General features: G+C 34.7%; 1 protein-coding gene and 1 long non-coding RNA gene across 2 annotated transcripts; both read right to left on the bottom strand.

Annotated features, from left to right (window-relative positions):
• Positions 1 to 17,561: 17,561 nt before the first annotated feature.
• LOC127843592 (heat shock 70 kDa protein 12A-like) lies at positions 17,562 to 18,471 on the bottom strand. Its single transcript, XM_052373273.1, has 2 exons — positions 18,342 to 18,471; positions 17,562 to 17,713 (listed from the first exon to the last, which is right to left on the bottom strand). The coding sequence occupies exons 1-2, from the start codon at positions 18,462 to 18,464 to the stop codon at positions 17,576 to 17,578; spliced, it is 261 nt and encodes an 86-aa protein (XP_052229233.1). The 5' UTR covers positions 18,465 to 18,471; the 3' UTR covers positions 17,562 to 17,575.
• Positions 18,472 to 18,482: 11 nt separating this feature from the next.
• Positions 18,483 to 22,644, bottom strand: LOC127843591 (uncharacterized). Its single transcript, XR_008032223.1, has 4 exons — positions 22,511 to 22,644; positions 19,306 to 19,452; positions 18,848 to 18,999; positions 18,483 to 18,566 (listed from the first exon to the last, which is right to left on the bottom strand). It is a non-coding gene; the product is annotated as an uncharacterized LOC127843591 (long non-coding RNA).
• Positions 22,645 to 24,171: the final 1,527 nt, after the last annotated feature.

The raw sequence follows: 24,171 nt of genomic DNA, 5'->3' as shown, positions 1-24,171 counted from the left end.
AATCCATTGGACAACTCCACTGTTACTGACTGTTTTGAAAAGGGGAACATTTTAAATACATTCTTTCAAAGTCATTCAATTATTAACATTGATAACGTAGGTACACCAGAGCTCACTTATGCTCCAATTACTAACTCTTTAGAAACTTTTATTATTTCATCTTCTGACGTCCATGACATCCTTAAGTCTCTTTCAGTTGACAAAGCATCAGGACCTGACGGCATAAGTAACCATATTTTAAAGGAATGTCGAGCTGAATTGTCCACTCCTTTATGTGCTTTTTTTAACTTCTCACTTAACAAATGTATAATGACAAGCTGTTGGAAAGAAGCTAATGTCACTGCAGTACTTAAAAAAGGTGATCCTAAAGAAGTGAGTAACTACCGACCAATTTCTCTTCTTAACACGATGGAAAAAGTCTTTGAAAAAATAATTTTTAAACATGTGTACAATCATCTTGTAAGTAACACAATTCTTACCCCATTCCAGTCCGGATTTCTGCCGGGGGACTCAACCACCAACCAACTCACTTATATATATGATACGTTTTGCAAAGCCCTTGACAATGGATTAGAGGTCAAAGCTGTCTTCTTCGACATAAGCAAAGCCTTTGACAAAGTCTGGCACCAGAGTCTATTACTTAAACTCCATGCCATTGGTATCCGCGGTAAGCTGCTATCTTGGATTCAAAATTTTCTTAATGGTAGACGCCAACGAGTAGTCATTCCAGGCGCCGTCTCTAACTGGGTTTTACTAGAGGCCGGGGTTCCCCAGGGCTCTATACTTGTCCCCTCCTATTTTTAATCTTCATAAACGATATTGTAAATGATATCCAAAGTAGCATCCGTCTATTCGCTGACGACACATCCCTGTACATTATTATAGACGAGCCCAACCATTCAAATGCAATATTACAAAATGATATCAATAAAATGTCTAACTGGGCTTTAAAATGGCATGTTCTATTTAATCCATCTAGGCAGGTCAAACTTCCCCAAAATGGTGGTCAACCTAGAACTAATTGCAAAAGTTTTGAAAGTTGGTTTTTCTGTTACTGTTATGTGTCTAGAAAAACCCATAAAAAGTCCTGAACTTTTGCAGTTGCGGATTTTGAAATATTGACGTCACAAAACAAGAGGTACAAGGGGTTTCTTAAATATAAACAAAAGCCGTTGATTTGCCTGAACATCCATATTTATCTAAAATATTTAGTTTGCATTCATTGTATCACAACACATTTTGTACAAAATAATAAAAAGCATGTTTTTCAATCAATTTAAATGTTTTTATCACACGATAGTACTTACGACGACTGAATTTTGAGGTAATATTACCCCACCCACTAATGTCATACATATGTCATACAAGTACTTGTAAACAAATCAAATCATCAAAATCAAACTAATTGAAACCGTTTCGAATGTTTGATTTTCTGTAAGTAGTATGTGCCTGCAAGTAATTATCGAAATTCCTCGACTTTAACAGGTGCATATTTTGAAGTATTAGCACTATAATACAAGAGATATAGCTGTGATTTCTCTTTATATACAAAATCCTGTGACGAGACTGTACACACATATGCATTAAAGAAAATGAAGTTTGTTTTGCATGCTTCACAACAAATAATAATACAGTGGTTGAAAACATGCTGTTCAATCAATCTGAACAGTTTATTGCACTGTAAACTACTAATCCATACAAGTACTATAGGGGCAAAAATGTGCAACACTCAACATATTGCTATGACAAAAGCATTTATGTTAAGACAAAACAGAAATGAGCATTAACAAAAATGTTGCACTTAAAAATAACTTTTAAATAGACAGTGTCTTTCACCAGTTGATTGTGATAAAGAATTTATGATGGACCGACAACAGTAAAACGACAGCGCTTCATGAAAGCAATGATATTCATGCCGCACAAATCAAATTCTTCAATTATTCATACTTTAATATTAAAAATAGTGGAAAATAGTGGAAAACTCTAGATCTCATCATTTTCATGTTCTAGTATGTCAGAAAATCCAAGTGAATTTGAACAACAAAGCCCTTTACACTCTTTGCACGCACTGGAGCATTCAAGGCCATGTTTACGGCAAGAACACCTTTTAGAATCACAGTTTATTTTACAGCTGCATCTCACTACTTGAAGTAGTTTTTCAGGTGCTGGCGGCAATGTCATTTTCACAGGAAGAAGAACTTTATTCACAACATACCAGCCATAATCAAGAGGGTTGAGGCTTGTGATGCCCATCCAGACTTTGGCTTGGTAAAACACCCTCAGGCTGTGAAATGATGCTGCATCCGACGTCGCTGGTAATGATTGGACTTGAACTGCACTGCAGCTGGAAATTACCTCGGCCGTGAACCGTTTGTAACGCAATTCATTCAAGTTCGTACAATCTGACCCCTCATATATTGTTGCAATCAAGGATTCTCCGTTTCTTCGTATAGATTCATGGATAGATGATGCCAGAAAATCCTCACATGTTTTACGAAAGGAGGGTGTTTTTTGGAAAAGCTTAATAACAGCAGGTTTTCCAATTCCAAACATCCTTGATGTCGTATCACAGCCCGTTAACGCATGGAGCAAAGGTAGATAGTGGCAGAGTTCATCTCCTATACTTAATCGTGTTTTCTGAATATCCCACAGCTTAACAGCTGCTGATTTTGAATCTGACCTAAAATGAATTGGATGTAAATCAGATATACGATAGCGGTGTAACAGGAGAACAAGTAGGTCGGTGTCTTCGCCTATCAGGGTGACAGGGCTTTGTTCTGCAAGCTGGACGGCCGTCTGCACTATCATGATATCTGCATCCCCTTGCGCATGAATTACGTCTATGCATTCACTGGCAAAGCATTCACCTAACATTTCAATGAACTTCTGTTTGTTCTCTTTGTTGTTTAAAAGCACATCTTTCTTCGTGCGAAGAGTAGTTTCTGACGAAAACTTGACATGTGTGGCTACTTTTCCCTTTGTTCGACGAAAATGAGTTAAGTCTTTGGTATCTGGTCCATAAGAGTATCCATCAAAAACAACTGTGATGTGGTTTTCATACTTCTGTTTAAGATAAGAATAGTAACTGCGGCAGATATCGTTGAATGTCTCTCCAGCCTTCCAAGGAATACGGTGAATGAGAGAACCCCCATCAATGACAATCATGTGTGAAGGGTCAATTTTCACAGGCAAGGATGCTTCAAACTTGCATTGTTTCCATAACGCATCGGCTAATGAAGACTTTTGAGCTTCTCTAGGCATGCCATTATTGTCGAAAAGAGAGGATGGAATACTTGCTAGCTCAAACTGAAAGATTGAAGATGTATCATCAATGTACCTATCAGCAGCAGTTGTAAGGCGCTGAAACAAAAGTTGTGTATCAATTTGCAGACCTTCATCATCTAATTTTACAAAGGACTTTTCCTTCATTGGAACTGCTTGAAGCGGACGTTTGAAGGTAAATTTGTTTTGCGGTATTCCACACATGCCTTGCAATATACTTTTTCCGATTGCCAAGGCACATTCTGGATTCGCCGACTCATCAGCAGTAACACCACTTTCAATGTTTCTAAGTTTAGTTTCTGTTGAGTCAAAGTGGTTTCTATTTTGAAAAAATGACAATATAGTCTCCATATCTTTTGAATCCCTGCAAATCCTTGCTTTGGTTGTTTCCTTGTGCTGCTTACTTGTTTTATACATACTGTTACTAAACTCCTGCATTGCTGAGTTCATTTGCAGACAAATGGGCATGGACAGTAACCATTTAGTTCTCTGAGTTTCTGACAAACCTCTCCCTCTTGTCAGGCCTCCTGATGACTTCAATGACCTCATTTATACTTGTTCTATAACAAGGTCTGTTGAGAGACCGGCCAAATTATGCTCGCTCCGTTGTATCACATGTGCTCCAGCTTTGAAAGCTTCGTGCACGTCAGGATGCGTTTCATGCAAAGACAGCATATTTTGCAAGTAGATATAGGCACTTTTCAGGTACAGATTATGACCAGATGAAGCAAAGAATGGAAGCATCTTTTGCAAACTATCTAAATGCAAAGACCAGTCACCAGTTCTTTCGGCTCTTATGAATCGTTGTAACAACGAAACCATATCCATGTACTGGAGCCATAGACATGCTGTCCGATTAGAAGACATCTTTGACCTTTCATCTTCGCACAGACGAACAATGTTTTGCAGATTTCCGTTTGTGCTTACGTCATTGGCTGATTGAAGTCCATTATCCAGATCGTCATACAACAATGCCAAGTTTTTTAAATCAGCATTTTTCTGCAGATAAAATCCTGGTACTGGTTCATCATCGGATGAATGATCTAGATCTGAACTATCTTTGGAGCATGAAGGGATATTTTGATAGTCTGCAATATCATTCGTGCGAAGGAACGCGCTTTCTATAAGTAGGACTGTAAGGGCATTGTCGATAAGCATATGACCTCGTATTGCACGTTGTACAGCTTTCCCAGACAACATATGTACCACTGAATTCGTAGCATATATTGTTTGCATAACTTCATTTAGCCCTGACCCAGACATGAGATGACCAATACACCCTAGAAAGCTCATCTCTGTGTGAAACGCCCCAAGACGAAGAACTGTTTTCCTTAGTAAGCTGTGTGGGCTTTGTGATGCAATAATATCTGTGGCCTTTTGGAACAGGGGCTGGTCGAAAGTCAGAACCGGCGTTTTGGAATATTTCCTAGCTTCGCCACATACAAAGTCGAGTGTTGTATAGATACAGTTGACATCACTTGGGTTAAGATCAATCATGGGTAAGAAAGTTATAGTGGATTTTTTCTGAATTGTTCCACAATGTTGGTCAAATGTTTGCATAAAACCAGACCAACTTGGTCTATTTGAACGTAGTGGCCATATCACTTTGTAGAAAATATCCAATGGTCTCTGCAATTGTCGCAGAACGCTTATTTCATGGAGTTCACTGAACACGGAATCATTAGAGGACTCAGAGGATGGCACGTAGTACTTCACTGGTATCTTGCTTGTTTCTACAAGTTGATCAATAGAAAGTTCGCGTCTTGGTACACATAATGTAACCTCAGATCCTGGTGTAGACGAAGCTATGATGCCCATCCCATGAAATGTGCCATGGCCATCTATGGTTCCAGTGTTGTGGTCTACATTGTCTGCTACAAATTGTAGAAATGGTTGATTGTCTGTTTCTTGACAGGGTATACGTGTAGATAAGGCTGCCGCAGCATTTGATTCATAAAGTTGGACTTCGCTGTATGAGCAACAGAATCCGAGGCTATTAAGATGATCAATCAAAAATCTTGAGCCGAAGTGATGGTGAAGTTGGACACCAAGTCCAAGCTGAAGCGGAGCAATGATATTTCTGGGGCGACATGCTTGGATAATGCTCTGACCTATTGAGGCAACCTTAATGTCGTTTGACTGACCTATAACAGCTTTCAGAAACATTTGAAGACTGTCTGGCAAAAAGGCAACATTTTTTTGCTTAGAAGATATATGATTAAAATCTGGGTAATGATCTTTTGCCATATTAATTGAATTAATATCACATTTTAGCAATTTTGCAGCAGTTTCTAATATTTTTGTTTTCTTTTCCATCTCAGTTTTCCCCTGTGAGTCTTCATAGAACGAATGAATTATGGAAGCTGCATTTGTTTTCAAAGTAATAATGTCACGTCTTCCGTCAATGCTGCTTATTACAACACCATTACCAAAATGCTCAATAACTTTCTGCTTCATATGTTTTGTGGTATACGCTTTTTCACCACACACTCTTTGCATTTCAAACCCTAAATCATTTACTGTTAAAGTTTCACACGATGTATTTTCAAGAAATGTAATGACATTTTTAAATGCCTGTTTCTGTTCACTATCTTCTGGACGACCAGGACTTTTCAATGAGGATGTGACACTATCGCCTGTTTGATATGCCTTCGGAATACCTTTTCCTGTTCTAAAATTCACATTACATTGCTGATGGTAAATCGCATCAGCAGCTTGTAGATCGATCACATGGCTCAAACGCCTTTCTACATCCTGTGCCCATTGATCACCCCTCTGCTTACAATGTTTTACTAGAGTGCTTTGAAATTCTAAGCTTCTTACAGGGTATGTATCAAACGACCTTTTTCTGTTCGATACTCCACATTTAGCCAATGTATCACAAAATAAACACCTAGATTTAAAGTCAACAGTAGGTGCTAAAGATCGCAATTGTTTCTCAGGTTTATCTTCCAAACTCTTATAAGGGCCAGGTCTTGTAAAGTCTTTTCGGCATGAAACATGGACCATGTCACCTGGAGATACTGTCACATTGGTTGCATGGTGTTTACTCGCAAGGCGAATTCCTTTGCAACCTTTCTCACTAAGTTTAGAAAACGGCCTCTCATCCCCAATTGGCTCGTGGCACAATGGACAGCTCAACGTCGTATCCATCTGGAAAATAAAATGCATGTATTTACTGTTCCGATTCATGTTTTTCATAGTATTAATATATACAAATATGCATTTTTTTAATGTCAGGTACACAGAAATGAGTAATTAATGACTACATTACATATTCCTTTTACAAAAACATCAAACATAGATGGCAATTGTGAATATGAGAGTATGTTAATTTCACCATGCAAAAGGTTTTATTTATCATATTATGACCCAAATAGGCTTCCGTAGAATCAAAAAAATTTAAAACCCTTTATTCACCTATTAAATTCAGTAGTAGTTAATAACAAATAGGAGTATTCTGCGCATATTATTTGTATTTCATGACAAAAGATTGATGTTTCAACAATAGTTTGTGTGTTTTCTGAAAACATGGTTCAAACAGAAATCGCAAACCTAAATTCAAGCACTTTTCAAGGACTTTTTAAGGCCAAATTTTCATTTTCAAGGCCAAGAACAGTACGTTAGTTTCCTTTAAAAAAATGCATTTTCAAACCAGATTAACACATTAAATGTAATTTAATTGCTCAAACTCATTAAACTTATTCCATATTAACTCATACATGTTATTTAATTACATACAAATACATGTTTTTAATATCCATCCTTAACTCAATGAGTCTCACATATGTATTTACTTTTTAAAGTTATTACAAACAAACATATTGATTCTCAATTTCATGTTTTCTTGTGGCTTTTCAAAGCGCTTTCCCCCATCCCCCCGACATCAATGGTCTTCATACATTATCGACAATGTGCTTTTCGAATGTCATTTGTTTTCTGTACCCAGGAATATTCAGTTAACCACCCTGGTTTGAAACGACACTTCCCCATCACTGCGTTTTCACTCGCGAAAATTGATCACAACGAAGAACCTCTGACGTAGTACACATAATCTGTGACGTGTACACATAACATTTCGTACTCAATAGTGTACGAAGCTTATATTTCGTACTCAACTTTTTGCGCGAAGGAATTTATGATAAATTTTCATAATATTTCCCTTAAGAACGATTTAAGTTAATAATTAAAGCGATGATAAAAGTAATTTTGAGCAGAAATAGACATTTTTAAGGCTTTTTGTACATGAAATAAGCACTTTTCAAGCACTTTTTCAAGGCCAACCTTTGTTCAAGGGCTTTTCAAGCCTAGGACTCATTTTCAAGCACTTTTCAAGCCCTGTGCGAACCCTGGAAAATAAACTTGAATAAATTTACAATGACGTAAGCGTAAATATGTTGCTGCACTGCTGTCATTTACACGTAATTATTGAAATAGCTGGACCATATTTGTGATAAATACTTTACTTAAGTTTGTTTTTAATGTTGTTAAAAACAATCAACGGCAAATACTTACGTTTAATGGTCCCTACAGGCTTCTCTGTAACATGTTGACAGATCTATACGAGTTCCCGCATGGACGCCGCCATTACATATTTTGTGACGTCACATTTTAAAGCCAGTGACATCACATTTCTGGTGGTATGGTAGCAAAGATGGGCCATACATTCAGTTTGAAAAAATCCCAACTTTAACCATTAATATCTCTTTTATTACAAAAGCAAAATTTCAGGACTTTGTAGTACAAACATATGTTAGGTGGTACATTCGCATGTTATACTTACAAATTCTTTTGCAATTAGTTCTAGGTCAAATGCTTCGTTGACTGGCCTAATCTAAATCAGAATCACATACATTCTCAAGAAAGCAACAACCTAATCAATACAACTTCACAATGCTCGCTACACAAATACCTGATGTTAGTTCCCACAAGCATCTAGGAGTCTTCCTGTCGAAGGATTGCAAATGGCACATACATCTTAAATATATAACTAATAAAGCATGGGGTAATTAATATTATGCGCAAACTAAAATTTAAGCTTGACCGAAAATCTTTAGAAATCATGTATACGTCCTTTATTCGCCCACTTATCGAATATTCAGATGTTATCTGGGATAATTGCACACAAGAAGAAAAATATGAACTGGATAAAATTCAAAACGAAGCAGCTCGAATTGCCTGTGGAGCAACCAAATTAGTGTCCCTAAATGATTTGCAAAACGAAATTAACTGGGAACCGCTGCAAGATCGACGCGATAAACATAAACTCATATTATTTTACAAAATGCAAAACTCTCTAAGTCCTCAATACTTATCCGATCTGGTACCCCAACAGGTAGTATCTATTGCGAGGTATAATCTTCGAAATGCAAATGATTTACGCACTACCGAATGTAGATCAACTCTTTATTATAATTCATTCGTTCCCGCAGTAATACGAAAGTGGAACACATTACCAGACGAGGTTAAAAATAGTGAATCGCTAAACATCTTTAAATCCAAGTTTAACAGAACCTTAGTTAAAACTCCGGCGTATTATTATGTAGGTAAACGCTATCTCCAACTAACTCACACGCGGTTAAGAACCAAATCAAGTGCGCTAAATGATCACCTTTTTGCGAAAAACATTATCTCGTCGCCTCTTTGCTCTTTGGTGCTATTGAAACCACTAACCACTTGTTTTCTAATGTCCGAAATATAACCAAATTTGCACTGAACATCATAACCGGTATAACTAGTGATGTGGAACTCGATACACTTCTCTTTTGATGTTCTCACCTCGACGAAAAGGAAAATTCCAAAATATTTATATGTGTACAACAATATATTAAAGAATCCAGGCGCTTTTCATAACAATCCGATACTGACCCAGTCACAAATTGCTGCAACCTCATGTACAATCTCTTGCATAAACAGTCCTTCATCCCTATATTTCTCTTTCAACACTTTATTTTTCAGATTCATCGCATATAGCTCTTATTTCTGGCATATCCATTGCTAACTAGTCTTATAATACACCCATGTATTGCGTAACTATTACTTCAATGAGAGAAACTATATAAGATTTATTTCTTCCTTTTCAATCCTTTTCTTATACTGATTGTATTGTAAATTACTTGATGTACACTGTGTTTGCCAAAAGAAATAAATATGTTTAAACTAATTTTCTTTCAAAATTTATCGCAAGCTTGAAATGAACAAACGCCATTCAAATTTATAAAGAGTTTGTCATAACGCACGGGTCGAGATTTGTGTGCACATTTTAGCATCCTATTTATTTCATAGAGATAACTTAGACAAAATAACAACAACATGGCCCTTTTTTGACGTTCTGAAAGCATAGAAAGTATGATAAAAATGGTAGTGTGAGCTGAATATAAAGACAATCTGCAATCACCATCATATTAAAAGAAAATTGTTGGAATATCGAAAACCTATCTCACTAAGAATATAATTTCATGATGAAAATTCCCTGTACAAAACTTTTGAGTTTTGACACCATATACAAATTCAAAATACACAATTAGATCATTAATGAAAATACATATATAAAAAATAAATCTGCGAGAAATAGTTTTACTCACGAATTAGGTAGTCATCAAGCCCTGTTGACCCGTACATTGTTGTCTATGCATTACTTGTAATCCTAGCAGTTTACACGGTGTCAACAACTCTGACCTAAATATAGGTATAGAACAATAATGCGCTTTTTGGCGTAGCTGTGTTACTCAGCTTTTCATCTTTATGACTTTTACATAACGCCAGCAGACACGCATGAATATTTTCGAATATTTCATTTTGCTGATTGGAGATAAAACCTCTGAACTTTGGCTACATCAGTGTGTCTGTGCTCGGCGCAAAGGATGTAGCACTGTACAGTGTAAGGAATTTCGGACTACTCTCCGTATGTTCAAACGACACAAATTGTGGCTCAGTTACAATTACGCGTTAAAATCGATCTCGGAGAATTTCAGTTTTGCTTTCAAGATGAGAAAACAATCATTACCGAAATAGAATAGTGTCACGATAAGAGGAAAAGCGTTAAATTATCCAACCACAATGTTCGCCGTACCTGGTCAGCACGTCTGGAAATCGTTCCTGAACGCCTGGATAGGCTGCCTTTATTTACAAGTTTGCTATTTTTAATTCAATTTTGTATCGAAAAGCATTGTGCTAAAATGTGCCATTTATAATTCGCAATGAGATTTTTAATGACCCCCTTTATGCGAAAGTGGGTCTTATTCCATATGTGCCCATCACATATATAGCCCACTCAGCCAGCGCATCACTCAGTCTGGCCAGGAGATACATAATGAGACCATAACATATTGAGTGATTTTATAGCGAACAGCATCGCCTAAGACCTGACTGCGCAAATGCACATGAATGGTTGGTTTAAGAAACGCTGGCCGAAACGAATAAGAACCATTTTCGCATAACGCGGCTATGAAATTGGGATTTAAATGTGTCGAAAGAAAACTGCGTTTAAATCAAATATTAACATACGATATATTTCGATAGTGAAAAAATAAACTCATAATAAGGCATGTGAGGACACATATAATGTGCTATCCCGTAGTGTATTTTTTATCTACTTACACTAATGTGTGGTTTGACAATGATACACACACATTTCATGCGGTGAATATGCAACTTACACGTGAAAAAACCCACAAGAGTTAAACTTTTGTTTTCATTTTATTTATTTATTTATTTAGAAAATAAATTGCAAACTTTATTTCAAAGTCAGCGTTCATGCCATCTACATTTTTTAAAGATATTTCTTGTTATATTTAGTTGTTTCATGTTTTAGCGATTATAAAGCATTTTCGAGGTTGTCTTTAGTATACCTGTAGTAATCGGTGAACTCATGCCCAACGTTTTATAAATTGAGAATTGTGAATTTAAACAAGCCTAACCTTCTACTATTGTGTCGTTAGCACCCGTAAATACAAAAGAACGCGCTATCTGTTGAGAACAAAAGAACGTTTCCCAGAAATCCCCGCTGTAGACGCATGAACGAGGTTACGAAACATATCATTCGTGATATATTTAATTGTTTGTTATATTCCGTTTTAGCAATTATGAAGCATTTGTGTTGTTGTCTATCGTATCCCTGGAGTTATTGTTGAACTCATTTACTAACCTTATACTACTGCGTTGTTTTCCCGAATCTATTAATAGCCTCAGCTTATGAATGACCTGTACTACGTCTTTAAGACGCAGCAGAAAGTGGACTATTTAAATTATTCATAAACAATCTTTTCTGCGACACGTAAAATACAATCATTGTTTATTGATTTTTTCTATATAAGCTCCGTTCGTAAATATTCCATTTAACACGATATCACATAATGTTTCGATTTGTGAATGAATATAGTTTGAGAACTCAAACCTCTTGCATAAATTTTACAACTCTTTCTCGCGCGGATACGGCATGTGTGGCGGGTAGTAGGCTTTCTGTAGATAGCAGAGAACCGACTTGAAATTTTCAGCAAAAACATTAGCTACGCTACGCGAACAACTAAAAATTGACACGGATCTGCCAAAAACTGACCGCAGCGATCATCTACACATTCCGTTTATTCACCTGTTAAGTTTGAACGTCTCACAGTTTAAGAGGAGTTGATAACACACGTATTTTGGGAACATGCATTTATTATATAGCGTAATAAAGCAAGAAAAATGCAAAACTGGTCGCCCTTAACAATTATATCCTTACGATCATCTGCCTTTGAAGATTTATCCGCTGTAAATGTTTTAGCGAAATTTTGCAAGCGATTAGAGAGAAGTTGAGTAAACAACTTATGGGGCTTATATATTTTGTAGCTGAAAACATACAAAGGGCCATAATTATGCGAACACTTTTTGAAGCCAACATTCTGTCAGTTAAGATTATGTACACATTTAAGGCATTTAGCTGTTAAACTTTGAACGAAATCAAACAAACATTTAAAGAATAGTTCTGTGCAAAACTATATATGTTACAACGGAACAACATGCAAGTGGCCATAATTCAACCAAAACTGCTCCAAGCAAAAATTCATTTCTTTACGGTTATCTACACATTTATATCATTCAGTTGTGAAAATGTAAGCAGACTTTGAGTTGCAATGAAAGACGAATGGTCTACACCCAGTTACTGAGCTCATATAATACTCTAAAGTGGAAAGAAAACAATTGGTCATAATCTTGCAAAAACTGGTCAAAGCCGAACATTCATTATTTGACGATAATTTATACATTAAATTCATTAAGCTATAAAATGTTGAGTGAGCTCCACCAATCGATATGTTCGTACGAACAGAACAGTGCAATGCATAACGCCCCCAGGGAGATTTCCCACTTCATGGCGGCATAACACGTATTATATGGCTGAATGTTTAAATGTTGACGCAATTAAAACAAGTGAACTTAAAGGTGAAATTAAATAGCCAATAATTGTTTTCTCTTCAACAAGATTTAATTCACACACCATATAAAACATGTCAATAATGGCTATTAGAGTATCAAAAGCATAACGCAACGGCTCACAACATGGGTGTTTAAGCAGCAAGCATCCATTTATTCCTCAGTATCAGTCCAAACGCTAATTGACAAAGTTTAGTTAAGTTTATAAATTAAATGGATAATGAAACTCAAAGAATCACAACCCGAGAGAAAATCTTGTTAACACACAACAGTATTTAACAATAGTTAATTGCTTCAAGAGTAAATGACTCTGCATATAACGCATGATTAAAATAATATTAATATAAGCTGAATAAGAAATACCGGTAGTCCAAACACAAAGTATAGGGTAAAATGTATACTGGAATTAATCTAAAAACAGAAAAATAACAAAACATACAGGTGTAAATCAAGACACACAGGCAAACTAACTCATTAAGTACACTGTGTGTTTTAATATAAACTTAAACCAGCAAACAACGCTATGATAGTTTCAGAAAAACTATTTACCCCCAAATTTGTTGTACGACAAAGCATACACAGAGGGGGTAATCACGTAACAAACAAGTTGCGACGTCGATGCAGAGACAGATATTTTTCGCCGTTGTATACCATTCATATCTTTTGTTTAATTTTTAAATGACGCTCAATATCCAGCCATATAAGTATGAGAGTGATTAGCGTTTATTTCTTTTTTTCAATTCGCTTTTTATCTCGACTTGACTCGATTGATTTCAGAGGAGCCGTAATACAGTCATTCCGCTTAGAATTTGCTCAGCGAGTAGTCGAGTTTAGAGCGAATAATTAAATGAAATAAGCGCTTATCACTTTCTTGGGAGCTGAAAAAAGAAATAAACGCTAATCACTCTCATACTTATATGGCTGGATATTGAGCGTCATTTAAAAAATAAACAAAAGATATAAATGGTATACAACGGCGAAAAATATCTGTCTCTGCATCGACGTCGCAACTTGTTTGTTACATGATTACCCCCTCTGTGTATGCTTTGTCGTACAACATTCTTGGGATATGGCGGGAAAGTGAGAGGCAGAGAACAAAATAATTAAATTAGTAAAAAGTATACAACGGCGAAAAATATCTGTCTCGGCATCGACGTCGCCATCTTGTTTGTCTCGTGATTACCCCCTCTGATACACGCATGTAATCATGAACTAAACATTAATAATTATACATTAATACATACAATATGTTATGTTTACATCCTAGCACATATTCATTATATAAGTTTAACTGACATGTTAATGTATCATAATCATCCATACTGATCATGTTTAAGAAAACGTGGTTATTACCCGCAAGGCCAAAAGCAACTTTATACAAGATCATTACTCTTTTAAGTGTATTAGATGTAACATTTTATTTTTTATATATTCAAAAGGAACTATACGTTCGGCATGCTGTCTAATGATTGTAGGTATACAGATGGAATTTAGTGGTTGCCCGCGGCCAGTAGATTTTGGACTCATTTAGGACTTTTGAACCTTTTGGCATTATTTTCTGTGTAGAAAGTATTAAATACATATGACATGACCCGTGTGGGCGACCAATTGTAAAACGTTGTAAAACGTTAGTTTTCCTTTTCTGATGTGTTCATTACAGTTCCAGAGCAATAACCCAAAACAAGTCAACTTGTTTTGTCCACAAAAGGGCTGTTACAGTTGCAACCAAATGAAAAACGTCAATGTCAATTTCAGACGATTTATGAAGCAACCTCAAACGGGCTATTTCCTTCGTTTGAACTCGTTTGCAAATTGATATAATAAAAATCAACCTTTAACCATGCGAATGTGGATGTAATATTTAATGTTCTTGTCAGCAGGATTAACAGGACGGTTTGAATATCACTCGTACCTGTTTTTTTAAACAATCCAACTTGAAATGTATTATTAAACTGTGACGTTTCTTTTAATAACGTAATAACTATTATTCATATGTGTATGCTATTATTTATAGATACATAGTCATGTTAACATGAAAATTACATCGCAAAGAAACAAGTATGATAATAACAGGAAATTCAATAAAAACGTTTTATTTTAAAGAAAATTATTATTCGGGAAGATCAAACGTTGCGGTCGTTTCTTCACCGGTAGTTTCCAACACAACCTTAACTTCTATTTCTGTTCCACCAAAATAAGTGCTCAAATTTCCACCAGATACATTTCCTTTTCTGTCTTTACAGTTCACTTCAAATGAACCGATTTTAAAGCATCCTTTGTCATCAACGTATGATGGATTGATATCAGTTGATGCAAACAAACGAACATCGTACATACACCCTACCGAAGGTTTTATGAAGGATTTATCATCCGCTTTGTCATCAGTAGGAATGGATTGTCCAATCTCAATAATCTTTGCAAAAACTTTCTCAACGCTGCCTTTAAATGTGCCTGTCTTAATTTGCCTTTCAGCTGAATGAACCTGTGGGTCATATAATGGACAGATTTCAAAACCATAGGTAAATCTTGCCTCCCGGGACACAATCTGACGCTTATTGTGCCCAAACATTACCGCGCCTTTCATGACGACCAGTCCGGCGTCCTGTGGTATGGCCACATGCTTTCATGGAAAAGCTTTCTTCACCGCTTCCTGCAGCAATGGCGACTCCGAAAAAGCCACCAACCAATACAAAACGATCTATAGGTTTGCCACTGTATTTTGACAGTAACGTGGACAGGTGATCAACAATACATGTACCAGGTCCATCAAATAGCGATGTTACGAGATTTGCATCACACCTGAGCTTATCTTTTACTAGCTGCACATGGCTCTTGTGTGGCGACCTTTCAATCTGTTCTTGAAATGTTTTTCCTGTAACACTTTGAACTACGTCATTCAACGTTGCTGGAAATCTCAAAACAACGCTCCCAGACGATGACGGCTTGCACTCTCTCTTTTTGATTTCAAAAGTCCTCATAACGTCTATGAAATCGTCCATGTGTTTTTCTTTCAGGACATGCATAACACTACCACCTGAAAATATAACGTATAGTTTAGCCTAGCATCCGTTCCTAACATATTTGCTTCACTGCACATACAATCATCAGTTAGTGTACGTCTGTTATCCGAACTTATTAAAATAGTGTGCGTAGTAAATCATATATCTCTATTCCAATACCTGCCAACGTATCCATGAATTTCTTACACGCATCATTGACCTTAGTGCCTCCCCGTGCACCACCGCTGGCTTTTTCGATCTCTTTCAGTTTCATGTCTCGTGTAACTTCATGGACTGTAATGTCAACAGGTCCGCCTAGAAAAAGCCCGTGTGATGTGCAACGACAAGTGATTTCATTTACAGAGTTTTATATTTAGAACAAACATGATTTTGACATTGAAATAAAGATACACAATATTATTTTTATAGGTTAAAAGTGTATATTACTAGGATACGTTTGTATTATTTACAAAATATAAATGATTGAATCGATTACAATTTTGTTGAAGTTATAGTTTTATACTGTCATATAGTAATATGTTGAAATATGTACGAAAATATTTGAATTTGTTATATATTTAACCCTGTCCCATTCTATCTGTAACCGCCTTAGTTCGAAAGAAAAGCGATCATCACAACTAAGCACAAGAGATAGTTGTCTCATACACAAGACACCAATAAAACTAAACCCGTAGTTATAATCGAACATACAATCACAATTTTTCACTCAGATATTTTCAAGTAAAAACTAGCTGAGCGAAAAAATCGTTGTTAATTTTATATCTCAAGACATTTAGAAGCACTCAGTAAACCCAAGTCAGAAATTCCAAGCACCGAAGCAAATATAAAATATAGAGCATTTATAAAACAAGAAGTCATACAGTGAGTTTAAATAAAAGTCATACGGAATATCAATACCAACGAGAACATCGAAAGAAATAGCGCGCCAACAATCACTGATATCTGTTAACTCTATCAGTATAAATAACACGGTACTTTCTATATTCATACCCGAATAAGTTTTGCAAGTGTTAAAGAACATTTAAGGAAGCTGTTAAAGGAGAAGTTATTAAGTGCGATATTCCATCTCATGTATATCAAGTACGAAACTAAATTGTTTACTCGGTACTCTATATTTAAATATTCATGCGTAAATTGTATTAAACCGATATTTTCCGGATCATAGCAAAATTTTATAGTGCATACATGTATTAAATCGACATGTTACAAAAACATATGCAAATTAAAATAGAAACTTCGTTTGTTATGTTCACACTGAGATAGCTACATCTACTTTAACTGCGATTACGTGACGAAACGAGGCAATTAGGAACACTGATAATCAACCTGATTTATGCATTGCCTACATAGAATATGAACCACATTGTCGCATTACATCGGCACAAAAAAAAGATATTTATTGCAAAGATAAAACACTGTTTATGTGCGATATTTCTTAAACATCAATTACTGTTATTCATTAAGGTAAAAAATGTATTACATATTTTTACTAGATGCATTTGACTAGAAATGTATGCCTGTTGTTGAGAAAAAATATGGACAATTGTGCGTGGGAGTAACTGGGTGTGTTTTGATTTCAGCCCAAATTACAGGAGCATCGATAATCGATATTGAGTTTTATAATTATCATATGTATTAAACCGATATACCATGTTATCTAAAACCACCTACCCCCAGCATCACGAACCACGATATTGATTTTTTTAAATAATTATCATATGTAGTAAACTGATTGACCGTGTTATATAAAATCACCTACCTCAGCATCACAAACCATAAAATTGATTTTTTATAATTATCAAATAAATTAAACAGATTAACCGTGTCATCTAAAACGGCCTACCTTCAGCATCACAAACCAGTTACCTCGAGCCTGACTTGAGTGTCGAAATGTCCGCGCTGCTGGAGCCCGCAGTTCTTGACATTTTAACATGACGACAGTAAATGGATGCTGCTTCAGGCTCAAGTGCAAGGCTTAGTTGACCCATTTTAATTCCAGCCTGTAAAAAGGTTTATTGCGATTGAAGACATGACCAAGTCTTAAAGCGGGTATATACGATTTTTTATATGTGTTTAATTATAATATATTGATAAAATATGTAACAATAACATAAAATTGGCAAGAAAAATTATACATTAAAGACGAATTTCATAAAATGCAGCAAAGACAAATTAGCGCCCCGAGCCTATTGTGACGTAAATATTTTCCTACAATAACCGAAGCATTCGTCTTTGTATTAGGATCGGAGTTAGTGTTCGTGTGTCGTATGAATAGATATCGTTGCAGGAATTCAAATAAACCGTTACACTAAGTTTAGATTTACATCTTACATGTATGGTATACATGCTGGCGAATTAGGCTGTACAGCCGTTTTCAATTTCAGAATTAAATATCTGGCTTATTTCGCATTTTTCGACACATGTTCTTCTTAACTTTTATTTTAATTTATATTGAAATATATATATAATAAGTGTTTTACACATTTAATATAAATTCATAAATATTTGACAAAATCGTATATACCCGCTTTAAGAGTAGAGAAGTTGTTGTAGTATTAATGGTATTAGCAGCTGTATCCGTAATAGTTGTAGTTGTTGAATTTGTTGTCGTTGTAGTATTAGCATTACCTCTCTGGCTGCAGTCCTTATGAACTGTTTAGCATGTTCGTTCCATATGGCTGGCACGGTAAGAACCCAGTGGATGTCATTTTTGTCGACGCCGTTCTGTATTTGCTTGTTGAGAATGTCCATCAAATCGTCAATTAGATATTTTATTGTTAACGAGAATACGGTCAATGCCTTAAGTTTTTTGCCAGTTTCGTCCTCTAGCATCGTAGATTTTCCAATGGTTCCCTAAAATTATGATTGTTTATTAAGTTGTATAATTAAAAAGTCATACTCTACGAGAAGTGCGTTTTAAGATTTTGTTGTGTTATCAGGTGTTATCATGCTTTCATAAAATGTAATGCTAGTTTTAATTGAGCTTACAGGGCTAGGGAAACATACTACCAGTGATAAAAACACCGTTTTTATTTGATTTTAATTTATATACGCATTCCTATAACTTTCCACAAATAATAACAGAACAGAAATAACGGATAACACAATGAAGCATGGTGTGCATTCATGTATACCTCTTTATTGTACAGCGTCATCTTGAATGTTTGAAAGAAGTAAAAGTCCCTGTGTAATTGATCAGTAGCGAGCTCCGCATTTTTATTTTCTGCTTCGTAGCCGAATGCTTCAAGTGTTTTCCCATCTGCATTAATTAGTACGCAGGTCGGTGCTATATGTAATAATATTCAAAATACGTTGTCAAATAAAGAAAACCATAGTCAAATAAAATACACTTGTAATTACATTAAATACGAGATTATAATTGTTTTTAGTTATGCATACATTTAATATTACACTTGATTTTATTGTATTCCACATGGAAATAATTAATATATAGTTTATTGTCACATGTAATATTGTTATTAACCCTCATTCAATAACGTTACAAAGTCTAAGTGCTGAATCTTAAAACAAAGTACGTATGTATTAATATCTACATTTTTGTGTAAAACAAATAAAGCTAAGATCCAAAAACCTTTGCATGATATAAAAGTTCCGGAATTCCAATTTTTTGCTTTAACATCTGTAGGATCCTTTTGATGATCGTATATAAAGGAATGTGCCAATCCAGAAAAGGTTGTGCCAAAATCTATACTTCCCACAACCAGAGCCATTGTATCTACTGATAAAAGAAAATGTTCGTATTCAATGTATTTTGCATTAACAGTTTCAGTATCAATTTATAGGCAGAATCAGCAAATACTTGACTATGGCCATATACTTAACAAACATATAAAAAGACAATAACGCAAAGAAAATACCAAACAAGAACAATATCACATAAAAAGATAATTAATTTAATACATAAATAACCAATAACTGAATAACTTGGTTAACATTGTTAGTGTTATCAAGGAGCAACAAAGTAGCTAACTAGCAATGTTATCATTTCTTTATAACAGAGAACAGTAAATAAATTTTAAAATATTTGTTAATTGTCTAGTATTAGTACTGGATATCAAAGATGCGAACTTGTTGACAGTGTAAAATGGTTTGTAAACTTTATACTTAATATTAAATCACGATAGCGCGTACATAAACATAAGAAGTGATATTCTGATTCAACCATGTTTCTACTACACAGTTTGCATTTCATGTTTTCTCTCGCAATGTTATTGTACTGTATCTAATAGTTTCAATTTCAATAAACATCGTCAATATGTGTGCACCTATTTGATATGTTCAATTAAGATGTTTGCTCATGTCTTACCATATTTTAACATTAAATGCACATAATGTACATCTATGTTAATGCAAATGTGAAACATCGTACAGTTGTATCACTTAAACTAGTTTCAGTGGATTCAAGTTTCGTTTAGTATTTTCGTTTCTTGATTGTTAAGCTCACCTGAGCCTAACGTGCTGTTTGTTAGCTACTAGGATACCATGATGTCTGACGTCCGTATGTCCGTGCGCCGTCAGTCCGTCAACTTATAATTAAAAAAAACCATCTCCTCTGCTGGGCAGAATTGGGCAAAACTTGACAAGTTGGTTCGTGGGGTAGTCCTTTCATTATAGTGTTTTTTAATCATTTTGTCTTAAACTTAAAAAAGCTTCAATATTTTTTTTCCAAATTTGTCCCTATGGTCAAAAGTGGACTGGCCCTACGGGTTACCATTTTGACATTTACACTTTTATCGAGGAACATTTTTATAATTGTTTTGTGTGAAACCGCAGAACCCATAACTTTCATAAGTGGTATGTGGCATTTTCTAAACAATATGTTTAAATTATTTACGGGAGGTTATAACATGCCAGTCCACATGCATACCATTTTAGTTTCGACTTTATTATCAAATAACTTGCAATTTCTCTTAAAAGACGAGACACAAAGCTGTATTAGTTGGTTTGTATTTTTTTTTAAATTGTTCAAGGTAAAAATCTTGGTTCAAAATTGACAACATCCGTGTGGTTGGGATAAATGTTTTATATACACCTGCATAGCAACATATATACATATTATGAACCTGTCGTCATAATAAGATCCAAACAAGCGGTTTTGTGTATTGTGTCACTGATCTACAGTTTATCAGCAAATTATCCTGCAAGAATCCTTTAGGTCCTCATGTTTTAAGAAAAAATGATAATTATCACAGCATTAAGTATAGTTTAGCCCGTATGTATTATTAAGCGTTATGCTGTATAAATTTTACATAGTAATGCTTAAAGCCTTGAACGTGAGGAACAATGGAAACAATGTTGAAATCCGCTCCAAAAGTGTTATATATAATATAAGTCCTCATTCGATTTAGTAATATCTTAATTCCCAAAATTACTTCTCTTTGAACACAGAAACCTCGGACCATCTCATCAGGCGTGAAAAACAAATGCTGGTAGTTACATTCTATAAGGATCGAATAATTTCATTAGATCATTAAATATGCATACGGTATAAAATATTGTGAATACATGAATCGTGGCTACTAGTGGTTGTGAACATCAAGAAATATCAACGCCATTCAAACTAGCTAATACTTCTATTTATGACAAAACATGTACCTGTAAGTCAAGGAATAATTTACAAACGCTTACTTCAATTTTCCTCAAATTACATAACATGTTTAACTGTTGTATTTGTGATCAGCATCAGCCTTCACACAGATTTAAAAGACTTCTGACCAAACATGTTATGACATATTTTTTGGAAATAAGTTCAACACCGAAAGTGATTAAATTGAAAAGCATTTCATAAAAGCCCATAAACACTCAAAATCAACGAATATTTCGTACATTACTTCGAAAAATAAAGTTAACATATGACAAAGCAATGTTTCTTATAGTCATTGCCAAAATTTCAACGCTAGATGTGGTCTGGTAACATAGATTTAACAAGATACAAAATGCTTTTTGTGTGTGGGACAATATATATTTAACACATGTTCATATACCAAGTTATTGTTCGTTTGTCGTATAAATAGATATCGTTGCAGAGAATTTAAATGGAATACATTGTGCCAAATTTTTTGGCTATTTCTATAATGAACACTGATTTTTTATGGGTTAAATTCATTTTACGAAATAGTTTGCGATATATTCGTTGATTTTGAGTATTTATGTTTCTTTAAATTTCTGATAATTATCATAATGGACTTTCCTTGACAATGCTATCGTACAAACAAAGTAATGCATTTTAATTTGTCTTTTTCCATTTTTGTCACAACTGATCATTCGATCCCACACTTCGAAATAAGGAAATACGGTTAATTTACCACAACGTGATAACGTTCAGCTTCTAAGAAGTTGAGTATTTCTGTAGTTTTCACTTCCGTCCATATACGAAAAGCTTTTTTTCAGAAATCAGATGAACGCGTTTTAACTTTATCTGCCCTATTTTATATTTAATCCCTTATCTTACGTAAAATAATATAATGAATAACATACAAAATTAGCGACTATATTCGTTTTAAGACGATTAAGAATAAATAATGTTTTATCTTTACTTTCGATTACCGCTGGATTGTGCCGAGTCTCTTAATTAACGCAATGAACCTTTTTATAGTTATCTAAAGAAACAAACTTGAAATTCTACTGCATATTGGTTTATTCCAAAATATATTCTTTGTGTTTGTTTTACAAAATGAACAATAACTGCCTTATCAATATTGGAACACATATCTTAAACCATTTTTGCAGCAAAATATACTTTTAATGCCAAAAGATGTGTAAAATATTCTGTTTACCTGTTACTCTGTCCAACACCTTTACACAATGATAATACTTCCGCCCAGAGAGGCTAATAACGTAGAATCACGTGGGCTCGGAAAAAGAACTATTTTAATCAAGACATTTCTGTGGAATTAACCTTTTTTAAAAATTACTCCGCTTTTAGGTTGTTCGGATTACCACCTATGGGCATATTATAAATAAATATACAATTAGTAATATTGCCTTATACGTCTATGCCGTTTAATATTTTTGATTTGATATTAAATTACACAAATTATTCTCCTTTGGGATTATTTTATTGTTCTATAATAGTATAATACGTCAGTATACGTATTTTAACTTGAATACCTGCCAATAATATTGAAAGGGGATGACATGTCTTTTGATATTATAGCTTTTCGTGCTATAATTATGTTTGTTTCGATTTTTTTCAAATAATGACTTGTATTGATCCAATTAAGCGTGCTCGAGTGAGAGTAAATAGATCATAAATACACTAGCTCGTCAATATTAATAAATTAATTAATAGGAACCAGTTAACAAGTGTGTATGAATAAATATGAATCGTTCATACTCGGTTCTATCATACAAGGGTATGGAGAGATAAATATGTTTGAGAAGGTTCAACATTTTACTCTATCGGATAGGATTTTAAGTAGTGTTCATACTGGGAAATTGTTCTGCTATCCATATATATATATAGCTGGGGGGGGGGGGGGAATCAGCAGTAGGAAATTAAGACAGCCAGAACTACCTACAAAAGCGGTGCGAACAGAACAGTTACAGTGGGAAATGGGGACGATTGAACTTTACCGGTACGCAACACTTCACATCAAACAGCAGACAGACAGACAGACAGACAGTTTATTCAGACTTATACATAAGTACATCGTCTTCATACACAAATATATACATTGATTTCTGTCACGTAAATAGGTTAACAATATTACATTACATAACATAACATAAATGGTCATTTAAGAATACAAATATAATTAAACACAATCAATTACAAGAATACGTAAATTCCATCAAAGCGGTAATGAAATTTATTTTTTAAAAATAACATAACATAATAAGTCATTTACTTATACAAATGTAAATAAACACTATCAATTGCAAAAATACGTACATTCGCATACGCAAGGATACGTATATTCCATCAAAGCGGTAATGGATTTTTTTAAACTTAACATAACATAAATGGTCATTTGCGAATACAAAAATAAAGAAACACAATCAATTGCAAGAATACGTAAATCCCATCAAAGCGGTAATGAATTTGTTTAAACAACATTATTTAGAATTGTATTTCTTAAAGCAAGAGCTTCCTTCAAATATATACATACATTTGAAATAACTGATTTGTCACATGAAACTAATAACTGGTGGAATTTATATACGGATGGGTTTATATAAAATTTGCGGCTTATATATTTTTTCCTAAGATCAGTGTAACATCGGCATATACATATAAAATGGTATTCATCTTCTAAATCCAAGTCATTACAACATAAACAATAACGTTCATTTCGTGGTATGTTATTTTGGGCGTATCTCCCAGTTTGGATTCTAAAAGGATGTGCAGAGACTCTTAATCTTACAAAAAATAGTCGCAGTCGTCTAGGTAGTAAATCTAAATATGTTTCATATTCCAGACAGTTTTTAAAAACTT

The sequence above is a fragment of the Dreissena polymorpha genome, chromosome 9 (genome assembly GCF_020536995.1).
Source record: "Dreissena polymorpha isolate Duluth1 chromosome 9, UMN_Dpol_1.0, whole genome shotgun sequence".
In the NCBI taxonomy this organism is placed as follows: Eukaryota; Metazoa; Mollusca; class Bivalvia; order Myida; family Dreissenidae; genus Dreissena; species Dreissena polymorpha.
This window is presented reverse-complemented; position numbering and strand designations above follow the sequence as displayed.

Excerpts from the sequence above, each read along its gene's own strand:
- LOC127843592 (XM_052373273.1), bottom strand. The coding sequence starts at position 18,464 with ATGGACATTCTCAACAAGCAAATACAGAACGGCGTCGACAAAAATGAC. Across the intron at positions 17,714-18,341 it reads TAAGGACTGCAGCCAGAGAG|GCTGGAATTAAAATGGGTCA; the intron begins GTAATGCTAATA and ends ACCTTTTTACAG.